This window comes from Xenopus laevis, chromosome 7L (assembly GCF_017654675.1).
Source record: "Xenopus laevis strain J_2021 chromosome 7L, Xenopus_laevis_v10.1, whole genome shotgun sequence".
In the NCBI taxonomy this organism is placed as follows: Eukaryota; Metazoa; Chordata; class Amphibia; order Anura; family Pipidae; genus Xenopus; species Xenopus laevis.
This window is the reverse complement of record NC_054383.1, coordinates 95,358,877-95,373,168: the sequence shown is the minus strand read 5'-3', so window position 1 is coordinate 95,373,168 and position 14,292 is coordinate 95,358,877. Positions and strand designations below refer to the sequence as shown.

The 14,292-nt window shown below is 41.6% G+C and overlaps 1 protein-coding gene across 1 annotated transcript; it reads right to left on the bottom strand.

Moving 5' to 3' along the window:
• Window positions 1–240: 240 nt before the first annotated feature.
• Window positions 241–4,812, bottom strand: tmem52.L (transmembrane protein 52 L homeolog). Its single transcript, NM_001096574.1, is given in 5 exon segments — window positions 241–1,562; window positions 1,982–2,151; window positions 3,812–3,853; window positions 3,940–3,992; window positions 4,657–4,812. Coding segments are annotated over 5 exon segments (639 nt in total). The 5' UTR covers window positions 4,720–4,812; the 3' UTR covers window positions 241–1,251.
• Window positions 4,813–14,292: the final 9,480 nt, after the last annotated feature.

The following is a 14,292-nucleotide window of genomic DNA, read 5'->3' as shown; positions in this document are numbered from 1 at the left end:
AAGTGCCCAGCTCTCCTTAAACCTGTAATGGTGTTTAAAGGGCAGGTAAATTCCAAAGAACGCGGGTATGTTTTATATATCCTCTGGTGCAGGATTTAAAGTGGATTCTTGCGGGGACCCCAAAAAGCAAATAACGGACTGTATAAGTGTGGGGCTATAAGGCAGCAGTTAAATTTCCCCATAGTGACTTGGACAGTTTGATCAATCTTTCATATTGAGAAGAACGAGAGCCAGGTTGAGCAATTATGGTTTTTATTTGGCTTGTTGAACCAACTTAATTAAAAAATATATATATATATATATTACAGCACACACACACAAGACATACATACTTTAAGCAAGTAAAAGGATATAATTCAACACTTTATTTTACACCTCCTCTGAGTGGCAGCAGGGGTAAACCATTGTCCCTTAAGCCCTCGAAATACTCTTTAAATTTCAAAAAAATATATACAAAGCATTGCGTAACATACATCTGAATGAGAATATTTTGTTGCGCAGCAACAAGTTTTTATTTACACCAGCAATTTGCTAGAAATAAGAATCCTTCTGCAAGAAGGAGGACACTCATAGGCAGGAACTATTAAGTTACATAAAGTTGGAATGTCAAGCAAACATGGTGCCAATTCTTCTGCAGTGCTCCGGCCATCTCTCAACCAGCCCAAAGCAACTGCTGAATACATCAGCATGTATGTATACTCTTACGATTGAAACACCCATATCGATTTATAAGAATACTGGACCTACTGTACAACATTGTAGCAAAATGTAGCGTTGTTGTACTCCGGCTACTACTCAACTTCAGTTCCCAGAATCTTATAAGTCACAGGAGGCTGCTAGGCTTTATAATTCTGCAATAATACACTAAATTGGAGCAATATATCTCGGTCTGTGCAAACCAATAAATCTATTATATCCCACAGCAAACCTCAAGCTTGGTTTTCAGTAAAGAACTGGGAGCCAACAAGACTTTTATGGAAACAGTCTGCCCCAGCATTCCTCTACCTTAGGCCTAAGTAGTTGGACCTCACCTATTGCCAATGACTAATTAAGCTTTGACCATGATTGAGGTAGTAATTCCTCCTCTTATTGAAACAGAGCAGAAGGGTGTGATTTAGAGAGTTAATGCCTTATATGTGGATGATAGGACTATAAACAGACTGAATGTCCCCTGTTGGCAACTGCAGCAGAACATAATCCGTGTCATACATGCCAAACTCTGGGAAGAACAAGTTCCTAATCTATAGTTAGCTATGACTGGCTCTGCCCCTGGCTAGCTTCCGACTCCTCATAGCAGGGTGGCGATTCAGCGACATTTGAGAAGGTTTGCTGCCCAGCCTCTTGATGTGGCTCGTCTTCTGGCCCCTCTTGCTCAGTGATTCCTTCAAGTTTCGGGGCTGAAGCAGAGGGGCCAACTTCATTGCCAGTCTTGGCCAATTTTATGGCTTCATCATAAGCTGGCGGTAGTTCCATGGCATACAGACTGTAGGCAGGAGGGGACATTGCACTTCGATCAGGGTCAACAAATGGGAACATATGAGGATACTGCACAGAGCTGTAGGCTGAATAAGAAAAAAAAAATAATTTGTGGAGATACAGGCACTGGTACAACTCAGGGCAAAATAACTTGGTTAGAAATATTCTTTTCTACCCTTCCCCACTAATAACTTTCACCAACTCAAAAACCTCCCCATTAGTAATTTAGAAGAGATGAATTCAAAATGAAATGTACAGAAAGAATATCTACAATTGCCTACACAATCTAGTCACTAGAGGATGTGGTTACCCTGAAGTCTATGGTAATTAAAGGATCTTATTTGTTTTTGGGATAAGGACAACTCAGCATAACCACTGCAGCTACTTGGCACGAGATATTTGTGTAATTGCAACTACTATATCGCCTACAGAAGGCTAAGCCCTATAATGGACCATATAATAAATATTCTGCAGTGGGCAACACCAGAAATAGACTGGCACTTACAGGTAACAGTACTGTGAATGGTGCTGTCGTTGTCTATAGCAATGACCGTCACTTCGCAGGGATGATTCTGAAAGGTTTGCACGGGAGGCTTCTTTTTTTTGCAGCAAAACTTGATGCAACTTGCTGTGGTCCCACAGAGCAGAAGCAAAAAGATAGTCACCAGAATCAGCCTGTTTGGAAAGAGGAACAACTTTAACAGGCACCATAAACCCAGGCAAACATTCACTCTACTATATGGCTCGTCCCAGACACCGCAAACAAACCTTTATCAGACTACTGTTTCAATGACTATGGAGCCCAGCGGGCTGCAATGATCTGTGTTTGGCACAAACATCCCCCGACATCGCACAAATACAGCTTGGTTTAAAAGAGCATTAGGCTAGCCGCTGTAAATGCTACCAGTTAAACCTGTTAAGATAATCAAGCACCTCTCAAGCCTATATTTAAACTTAAATGGCATGTCAGCATATGCACGATGGGGGCATATTGGATTTCATGTGCTTGTTTTAAGTTCCAGCCCCAGTTCAGGTCCATAGATCTGGCTGCAGCTACATTAAAAACAACAACTAGACAGTTTAACCAATGATTTGCTAAAAAGCAACTAACCCAATGCATATATATATTATATATATATATATATATCAATTAGGCTGCCTCCTGCTGACAATCTACACCCTGGGCCAATCGGGTAGTTGAGGACCCAGTCTGGCAGCTACTTTGTCAGATGAAGATGGAATGCCTTTTTTTTTTTCTCGTCTACATGACAACAGTAATTTTCTGCTAAGATATATTTGGAAGTATGACTATTGCAGTTTTTTTATACATCTATAATGGGCTCAGGGAGGCCAAAAAAATAAATAAATTTTTAAAAAAAGGGGGGGAGGGGGGGTCGGCAGAAAACCATTACTCGAAATTAAGATCCTACCAGATGATGTTTATACCGAAAAAGTAATGCTTTGTCAAATGCCTTAAAGGAATACCAAAAAAAATGAAAGTTTTAAATGACAATGTGATGTACTGTTGCCCTGCACTGGTAAAACTGATGAGTTTACTTTAAATAAAATATTGTTTTACATAAGTAAGCTGCTGTGGGGGCAGACATTCAAGCACAGGATCCACAATGTATCACAGATAAGTTCTGAAGAATCCCATTGTATACTACAGAGCTTACCTGTTATTTGTGGAGTATCCTGTCCCTTTTCTCCTTTGAATGGCTGCCCCCGTGGCTAACTTGCCAATAAGCAGCTTAATTATATAAACTATTGTAGAGTTTCTGCAGCACACTAGTTGTATGAGTGCAGTGTAATCAGTACTTATATATTTTCATTACTTTAATGCTTTGGTGTTACTGTTCCTTTAACTAATGTGCCCTAGAAATGACATATAAAAAAATCTATCGGGTGCATAATCAGGGGCAAATAAAAGGTCCTGTGACCAGCCTGGTTAAAGTTATTTTGGCAATGCATGGAGGCTTATTCTTGCACAAGCATTTCATGGCAAATAACTCAGTGGCCTATAATCCAGGGGTCAGTCCAGTAAACAAGGAAACAGCCAGCAGGTGGCAGATGTGAGCATCTGATACTAATTGCTATTAGGTGGCTGACTGAACAAAGGGGCTTTTAAAAAAATTAAATCTGCTCTAAGAACTCCTTTAATCTGAAAATGCTGGGAATGCAAATAGTCATCAAATAGGATTTGTTCCACCAAGGTATATTGGATGCTGCAGCAACTTCAGTGGCCTTTTATCACTTAAATGTTTAATTATAGGTCCCACAGCAATTAAATAATCCTGTACCCAATCTATGCAAAATCACCTTCATGTGTACTTACCAGACATACCAGAGGTTCACCCAGCTTGTACCTTGGGAGCAGCTACAAAAGGATAGTAGAGAGATTGGTTAGATGAAGGTTTATGGCAGAGGCAGAAGTAATAGCGTTTTGGGAGAATGGCTTCTTACCCAGGTTTTTTGCAGTCATCCTCCTCCTCGTCATCAGCCGCACAGAAAGGAATCTAATAAACAGAAGAGGGGAAGAGTTATGAAGGAAAGGCCAGGGTCTAGAGATTGAGAGTTCTGCAGAATATGCTGCCACTTTATAGATTTATGAAAGATGAGTGAAACTTGACAAAAGACAAGTTTAGTTTCCAGGAATAGTGACATCACCTTAGAAGCATTTCCAGCCTGTACATACAAGGCAATGGGAAAATGGAAGGTGTGGGCATACACATACAGCTATTCCTATTCATCACACACATGAGAGAATGGGGTCAATCAGAAATGCTTGTATAAATAGGAGGCAGAGCAGCCACAGAACCTCTTGGAAGAGCCTGCCAGCAAGTTACTGGAATCTGCTATAATAGAGACCCCATATGTCCATCAGAATGTAGGGGAGCAGCTTAACTATTCAACATTAGGACAAGATCAGAGTTCTATCCTTTAACCTTGGGCCCCCAATTGATGCTAGCCTACAATTCCCAGAATCCTCAGTTATCACAAAGGCAAAAGGTCTGGGAGAGAAGGCTAATCTGGAGGCAGCTGGGTATACAGGTCCATCAATCCCTGACTGCTGGGCCACAGGACGTGATCAGCATTGCGACTATGCGGAGAAAGGGGGAAGCTCACGTGGCTCCCCGAGAACAAAGAAAAGCAGCTGCTGCCAGTCAGTGTCAGGCTTACCAGGGAGTGCAGGCAGCACAGCAGCAGGAACGTGCCACGCGCTGGAGCCATAATAAGCCTCATAGTGTTGCTCCTAAATACAATCCGTCCGTACGGCTCACGGTAATAATGCGACAGCGCACAAATAGTTGCTCCGAATACACAGCCTCACTATAGATTCCCCAGCAACAAGACTAAGCAGCCCCGTGACATCACAGCGGTTTATAGCGCTCAGCACGCCCATCAACTAAGCGGGGAATGCGCCCAACCCCCTCCTTGCCTGGCTCCTCCTCTCCGATTGGCTCGACGCTGGGCGGCGGGGAGAGCCCTTGTGATGCTCAGTCACGTAGCGAGGCAGAAGCTTGTTGTGCTAGTAATGGCCGCAGAGCTGGGATTTCCTTTCAGACATTGAGCAGCTGCTGTGAATAGTACAGGCCGCCATAGCCCGGCTCCTTACAGGGCCTTTTCTGTGGCAAAGCCGAAAGAGCGTTTCCTCTCTGCTTGACGCTATGGCAGAGACCACGCTGGGGGGAGGTCCAGAGACAATAAAAAGGAAACATTTTCAATGTGTTGTCATGGCTGTCCCTCCTGCTGTTCTTCAAGCATCACATCTATGTCGCTGTCTTGGTTGAGGGTGGGGGGAGGTAGGTTGCGGGCGTTTAACCAAAACGCACCCTGCACACCCCATTATTTGTAGTCTGGTGGCCCCATCACAATTGATTGCTAGGATTTGCGGCTCATCCAACTTGACAATAGGGGGATTTTTCTGAAATAAATGGAGCAATAGGTGTAAAACATTGCATATTTGTCTGCGCTAAATGCACCAAATCCAATATTTTGGATCCGGCCAAATCCATCGTGAAAGATTCTGCCGAATCCGAACCCTAATTTGCATATGCAAATAAGGGGAGGGGAGGGACGTGGCTAAAAATGTTTTTACTTCCTAGTTTTGTGACAAAAAATCACAAGATTTTAAGGATTCGGCCAAAGCCAAATCCTGCTAAGAAAGGCAGATTCCTGGCTGAATACCTGACTGAATAGTGGAATCGATGGATCCCTAGTATAATGTAATGAAAAGGTGTCCATGTACCAAACCTATAAGCATCAGTAAATTAACCTTTACTGACAGGCAGAATGAGTGGGAAGGAAACATGATGCTTTTTGTGAAAATGGCATTTGCCTCTAAGTAAATAAAGGAGGCCAAGGTTCTAAACCTGGAAGTGACCCCTGCAGCTATGATCCGTGGGCAGCTCCGTTCTGTGAAGGTGCCAAGGCCGGTCACATACAAGCCCAGCTATGCAACTGTCTGTGTTGAGCTCTATGGTTTAATAACTATTTATAACAAATTTATTACAAACAATATAAAATGGTTTTAAGCATGGGGTTATTCACTAACTCCTTGCCCTGTCAATCTCTTGCTAGTGACTGCCACTAGCAAAAACAAGTGTTAGAGAACCCTGGGCTTAGTGTATATTGAGGGCAGAAATCTGAAAACAGCACTGACACAAGCAATATTGCACCTATTTGTGTGCATGGCACTTGCTACAAAGAATAGGTAAATGATCCGTATAGTGTTTGGCATTTTAATTTGAAACTGACAGTTGGCTAAAATCTGCCCTTTCACACACATAATTATAGTAATAATACGCACTGTATACATCAGCAATTTCCCCTGGCCTAGGTGAGGTGCAAATGAAAATTGGCTATTACTTAGGTCACCATAGTAACCTGTAAAGGTCTCTGAGGCCAAAACTAATTCCATCTCTAGGATACCTATTGATATTTCTTTTCATCGCCTCTGCATGCCCTATAAATAGACAAAGGCAAGACATCCTATGCACTCACCAATTATCAATATATTTAGGTCATTAAGACAGTGTGCATTAAGCTATTAAAATTGCCCTCCCCTTTAAACAAACAGGGATTGTTTGTCCATATATTGCAATTTATTTATATATATTTTATTAATATTTATATTATATGGCCAAATATGTCAAGGTCATCCCTTGTCTGGCCAGTCTTATACTCACTTTCTTATGCAAGAAAACATACAATATCACTGTGAATTTTTCCATGCTTTGTTTGCTGCACATTAATGTAGATGAGAAGAGGTTGATTAAGAGCAGAGTCTAAGGCAGGGTAGGTATTTATAACCCCTGTGCTTCACTGCCATGCTATCAATGTCAGGTTAAACATTTTGTAAAATAATTAGAACATACATTTTTTGAAACCCTTTAAGCTCTTTAATCACGTATAGGATGCAAACCAAATAAAATGGGACTGTCTCTGCTAAGAAATATTTTGTTTGTCAATGCTGGACAGACAGATAAGGGTTAATTTAGGAAGAAGAAGGGGTGCAAAGTTGCTTCCCTTAGCACACTTTATACTTATGACTTATACCTATCCCTTGCACTGGTTGCACCTTTGTTCATTCAGCACAAAGCATAGAGAGTAGAGGCGCAACAGAGCCCTGTATTTAAAGTAAGGCGATGCTAAGGAAACCCCAGAACTACCAGGGTGAGGTAGTAGCTCCAGCCAGGGGAACCTTACTTTAAAATCAGCAGTACATTGTGTTGGTATGCCAAGGTACTTGATTCAAAATTCTGTCCTTGCACTTCCATTTTGAACTGAGCACTGCTGTGCATCAATAGGCACAGCAGTGCTCCGTTCAAAATGGAAGTGCAAAGACAGTATTTTGAAGCAATTACCTTGACATACAAATACTGTATACTGTGTGCATCTCCTGTCTCTACTGCTTGTGGTTTGGTTTTAATTGTTTGACCTGTAGCCTTATTTATGAATGCAAGTGCAAAATGTTAGTTTGAACATAACATTTCGCTTTACACATTGTATTACACACTTTACACACAGGGTACCGTACTTCCTAAGTTTCTATAATCAATACTGACCTTGGCATAACTTCCTAGAATACAACGTACTGCTGATTTTGAGTATTTTATGTTTAGACAAGAATAGCAGTCTGTCAGCTTGCTTTAGTAGATTTCTGTAGAATAGATACAAATGTGTGATATCCATCACTGATAATAGATAAGGAGCTCTGTTGTTATCATAACATACTGTAACACAAACATTTGCGTTTTTCCACTTGACTTAAATAAATAATGACTGTGCTGACTTGAAGCCAAACCACCTTGCCGCCTTTTATATGTGATAATTAGTCAAGTCTAATAAACTAACTAAAATGTATTTGCTAACAAAGGTCAGGCTATTGATTGAGTGAAGCAACTGGATGTGGCATGGGCATTCCTCTGGCTCCCTGCATTTCTGTTTCTTTACAACTCTCTCCAAGCACCACGCCATAGCACATCACCAGGTATCAATATGTATACCCCCTGTGGATATAAGGATAGTTATTGTAATAAACTGCTGGCTAGCAGTGGGTTAATGATTCTACTGTGTTAGTTCAGGTAAGTAGTCAGATACACCCTGGAACTTTTGGTATATTTATTAGAACATGGCAGGTAGATCTGGCCTGCTCCATGCTTGCTCTCAGCTTAACAGGAAGCACAAAAACAGGAACAGGAATATGATCATCAAGCAATGGCAAAACAGCAGAATGCCCTTAACCAGAATGTCTTCACAAGCAGGTTACTACATTCCTCCCCTTTTAGCAAAAAGTAAATCTCCACAATATATATATATATATATAACCAACAGTTATAACTCAGTTGAAAACATTTTAAGGCTGAAATGTCCAAGTTAACAATAACATAGTGACATTATAAGTCCAGTCTCTCAGGAGGTTTGCGTGCTCGTATCGGATACCTCCGTTCACACTCAGAGGCTGTAGCACTGATTGGATTAGAGCGATTGTTGACATCTGGTAATTCCTGTAAGGGTGCTACAGGTACTTGAAAGTCAATTGTAGAAAATGAAGGAGGTACGGGTGACACACTCTTATCTGGAACCAGATGCTCCACATGGACATGAACGTGACGGTTACCAATTTGCACCTCATATGTCAGGGGACCCCTTCTATGACAAATGGTCCCTGGAGACCAAAGGCGCCCTGAGTGGCGGAAATCTCGAACCAAGACCTTATCACCTGGGTAAAAGTCTTTGTGTCTTTGTCTGGAGCTATTATGTGCTCTGACTTGTTGCTTCTGATGTTTCTCCACTGTATCAGCTAAAGAGGGTTTAAGCAAATCCAACCTGCTTCGGAGGTGCCTCTTTAAAAATAGTTCCGCTGGGGTACTTTCAGTAACTGAATGTGGAATATTCCTATAACTAAACAGAAATCGACAAAGTCTCAACTCTCCTGTAGTGCCAGCGGACTCACTGGCTACTGAGTGTTTCATCCAAGCTTTTTTAAATGTCTGAACCGCTCGTTCAGCAGCACCATTTGAAGCTGGGTGATAAGGTGGGGTCAATTTGTGCTTGATACCATTTTGTTTCAAGAAATACTGGAATTCCTGAGATGTGAACTGAGGTCCATTATCCGAAACCAATTCCTTTGGCAGACCATAGGATGCAAACAAATTACGCAGCAAAGTAATCGTTTTCTCGCTTGTACTTATTTTAGTGGGTAACACCTCCAACCACTTGGAATAGCTGTCGATAACCAAAAGAAATGTTTGCTGGTTTATTTCAGCATAGTCAATATGGATTCTTTCCCACGGTGATGTGGCCCATGTCCATGGGTGAAGGGGTGCAGTGGGTGGCTGATTTTGTACAGAAGCACAAGCAGTACACTGACTTACAAAACTTTCTATATCTTGATCCAGGCCTGGCCACCACAGGTAACCACGAGCTCGTGCTTTCATCCTGTTTACACCTGGATGGCCTTCGTGAAGTTCATGCAAGAGCCTCTGACGATATTTTGGGGGAATGACAACCCGTATCCCCCACAGTAAGCAACCTTGATCCATGGAAAGCTCATCTCTCTTTTCAAAATATGGCTTAAGGATTTTGTCAGAGCTGTAGTTTTTTGCTGGTAGTGTAGCAAGTAAAATATCTGCTTTCTTTTCCTGACTAACATCATTTGCAGACAGCCATCGCTCAAATCTTTCCAAATAAGGCTCAAATTCTTCAGCAGATTCTGAAAACTCTGGGACTTTCCCAATGGCAGACATTGTAAGAAGTTACTCACTGTGCAGAGAAGAATTATGCAGCCTGTGCAGCCTGTTTGCTCTGCAGCTGAGTCTGTTTCTGAGTCCAGTAACACAAATCCTCGTTGCCACTGTAATAAACTGCTGGCTAGCAGTGGGTTAATGATTCTACTGTGTTAGTTCAGGTAAGTAGTCAGATACACCCTGGAACTTTTGGTATATTTATTAGAACATGGCAGGTAGATCTGGCCTGCTCCATGCTTGCTCTCAGCTTAACAGGAAGCACAAAAACAGGAACAGGAATATGATCATCAAGCAATGGCAAAACAGCAGAATGCCCTTAACCAGAATGTCTTCACAAGCAGGTTACTACAGTTATCACCAGGTATTTGTAGTAGATGTAAATCTAGAGCAACTGGACTTGCTGAGTAATCAATTGAAGACGTTTCACTACTCCTCCGAGCAGCTTCTTTAGTTCAACTCAGCAAGTCCAGTTGCTCTAGATTTACTTTTACTAGATATACCATGACCTGGATGAATGAAAACCTTCACAAAGCTATCACCAGGTGTTTCTTTATCCATATAAAAGTGCCTTGCTTTTATAGTATCTGGCCATAAACTTTGTCTATATATTTTCTGTCACGCCTAATATATTTATATTGAACAATAGGAGTACATACACCCATATATGTTGCATGTGTTTAGTGGCAATCATCCGTACTAGCACTGACTAGTCAGTCATCTCATTCTAATGTATTTAAACAATATTAACATGCAGATTTTGCTTGTAAATATTACACTGTGATCCAATTTTAGAAGGACATATATAGTGCTGTTTAAGTGCTCTTTTTTAGATGATTAGATTCAAGTGTAAACAAAGAAGTTTTACTGCAAACAGCAGTAAACAGGGAAACTGAGGCTACTCCATGTTTGATCCTTCGGAAACAGATAATTCGATTTATAGAGCAGAGTTAACCCTCTGACACAATGATTTGTGCTTGTCTCTGAACTAGTAAATCTAAATATCTATATTGTAAGGAGCAAGTATGGAATAGCTCCAGTTTCTATGTTTAGCTCAGGAAGTTACAAAAACCATATATTTTTTCATGGTTAAAACATATCTTCAGCAAAAGCTCTATTCATTGCACAATTTTGGTTCTGACCCATAGGTAAAGAATTACTGCATTTATGTATACAAACCACAATAAAAGTTTATTATTACTCTATCTTTCAACAGAGGATCCACAGGCAAAGCATCAAGGGCAAAATTGATTGCATTAACCTACCACCAATGGGCTCCTTAGTTCTCATGCTCATAAATTCTCATTGATTACTATGGTTTAGTCAGCATTGCTCATAATGGCATGCTCCTATCCTCCCTTATAATCTCTTTTCCATTTCCTATCTAAAAATATGTTCTGCAATTCCATATTCTGTATATAAGTGACTTCCCATGGAGAACATACTTTTCGAAATTTGCCCCCACTGAGTTATGTTATCATGGATCTATGTAACGCCCAGGTTATATTTCACCCAAGGCGAATTCATGTCAGATTAACGTTTGCCATATATTTAAAGTATTTTGAAAAGTCAATTCAAGTTATTTAAAACATTGATAGGAATCTTCAACATTCTACCAATCATGTGAGAAAATGTGGAAATTCATGTTTACTGATGCTGTAAAGCACTTAATTATTCATTCAATGGATAGGCAATTGACTTGTACAACAAACCTAGGAAAACTTTACAAGCTTCTAATCTTTCCGTACACGTTGATTAAATGGCAGAGGTTTGGATTTGTAAATGTAATTGCCATTGGAAGCAGCATTTGTCTAGTCCTTATTGCATTTGTGGTTGACTATTGACACAATCAAGAATCCAGATCTTCTCAAGCCAAGCCTCCATCTTACACAATGCATTCCACGCTTCTTTACAGGTCTGCTAATTAGCTTGCTTCTGCTACATTGTTTCAATAGTCAGAACAAGCAGTACAGAAAATAGCAAGGTGGTATCTTAATAGCATTTTCTCTCTCGTTCTTAGGGTGCACTTATATAGACCTGTGCAGTTTTAGAAGAGGAAATGAAATTAAAAGTTGCTATGGGGTGGTTACCATGTAAATGTACAAAGGAGAAAACCAGGTGGTTCACATTCTTTCTTTATTTGGATGCAACCAGTAGAAAGGATCCTGCTGATATTCTACAGCAGGGATCCCCAACCTTTTTTTACCCATGAGCCACATTCGAATATAAAATTGGAGAGCAATATAATCATGCAAAAAGCTCCTGGGGTGCCAAATATGGGAAGCCTACAGGAGGCTCTGTTTGGCAGTTCATTTGGTTTTTATGCAATTAAAGCTTTTCTTCAAGCCAAGAATTCAAAAATAAGCACCTGGATTGAGGCCACTGGGAGCAACATCCAATGGGCTGGTGAGCAACATGTTACTCAAGAGCATCTGGTTAGGGATCCCCGTTCTAAGATCTCTTAATCCCCCATACACGAGCCGATAAAAGATGCCAACAAACCGAGTCGGCAGCTTATCGGCCCTGTGTGTGGCGCCTTCTGACTGGCTTCTCCGATCGATATCTGGGCAAAAGTCGGGCAGATCTTGATCGGGCAGGTTAAAAAATCCTGTCGCGATCCGACCGCCCATATCGGATGCATTATGATCTGATCGTTGGGCCCTAGGTGTAACGGCTGCAGATATATATTGTCACCATATACATTGCAACTGTTGCAATGTTCTAATGACTCGGGTCATGGCATATACTGAGCGATTCATCCATGTTGGAAAATTGTGGGAGGTGGTAGCAAAAAAACAAAAACATGATTTGGCCTTAGTGCCAACTATCTATTTCAGCAGTGGGTCTATCTGTCCTGAACCCTTCACACATCACAGATGTCCAAAACAGGCAATATCTGACACTGGCTGTCCAACTGATTGGATAATATGGCCCATATATTGCCACCTTGAAGCCAGCATCAAATGAATAACAAAATGTTTTTTTCCTACACAATTTCATACAGCAGATGATTTGTGAATATAAGTGTCCAGGGCCGCCATTATAAATCACAGGGCCCCGTACAACAAAAATTTTTGGGGCCCCCTAGGAACCAACCACACTCACGCCCAAGCCCCACCCCATATAACGCCCACTCCACATCACAGTTAAAAAACCACACAGACATCAGCACTAAAAAAAGTAACCCCCCACACACAAGTTATAAAAAGCTATTGATGGTCAGGGCCAAAAAAATTGATGGCAGGGGCCCCCTTACAAGTTACAAAAATTTTTTAAAAGAAAATTGGTGGCATGGGCCTATAGAATATTAAAATAATACATTGGTGGCCAGGGGATTAAAAAAACCCACAAACTGGTGTTCAGTAGAATTGAACTCAAGGCTTCAGGACTTCAACTTCGCCCCTTTCGTGACTTCGGGTCTTTTTGCCACTTCAGGACTTCAATTTCGGCTGTTTTCGTGACTTCGGGTCTTTTCGCCGCTTCGGGACTTTGGCTTCAGCTGTTCGGCTTTTCGGCACTTCCACATTCGCAACCTGCAAAATGGCCGCACGGCTCGGGCACTTGTAAGGGGGGCCCGGCTCAAAAATGCAGCACTGCCGGGCCCCCCTTCACGCCCGGGCCCGGGACACTTTTCCCCCCCTGATGGCGGCCCAGTAGGTGTCCCTGGAAAGCATCAAGTATATAAAGTTCTGCTCCTGAAACAGTGTAGTAGAAATTGCACCAGAGGAAAGACCTGTGTGGTTGTAAACATGTAGTGCTATGCATCTCAAATAAACCTAAAGCTATTTCTCACTATTTCGCTCTCCAGTGGATCCTTCATGTACATTTGTGAACATAATCTATTTTGCTGATGATCGCATTTACTTGGTGTATGCAATTTATTGGTGAATGTGGTCATTAGAACAACAGCCTGATAGGCACCACCCTAGTGATCTGTTCATTCAACTAAGTGGTGACTGTTAATACATGATCGAACAAGTGGAAACTATAATTATTACAAAATGCTTTGGAATACATTTGAATCTTTTGGTGTTGCAAGTTATGTTGTGCTTCTGGGAAACCGCGCTAATAAAAATTGCTAAACAGCATTGTGCAGGCCCAGACTGGAACTTAAAATAGGCCCTGACATTTCAAGTACACAGTGGCCCAAACAGCCCCACAGGCCCAGTGTCTGCCACTTCAAAACATTCCTCCAAACTTAACCTAGACACTGCCAATGCCACTCTTCCAATGGGTGCTGCCCCTTACCCTGGTGCACAGCATATAGAGCGTACCATTCATTTTCTGCCACAATAGGGAGGATGGGGAGTGGGCAGAGGAGCTGCCCACTGTTGTGCAAGAATAGGGCTGCTACCTTTTTATGCCGATAATAACAGCCTTCTCTTGGGTTACAAGTGGTGACATTGTTAAGTGGCAGAGTGATGACGCAATGGGGCATGGAAAAGGGCAGTTTCGGTGGGAAAACTGGCAAATAGAGCAGGGTGGAGGCAGGCCTCTGCTCTAAAGGGAGTTAACGTCCATGGAGAGGGGTAGTGAAGGGAAGGATTTATAGGTAGGGTTGGCACCC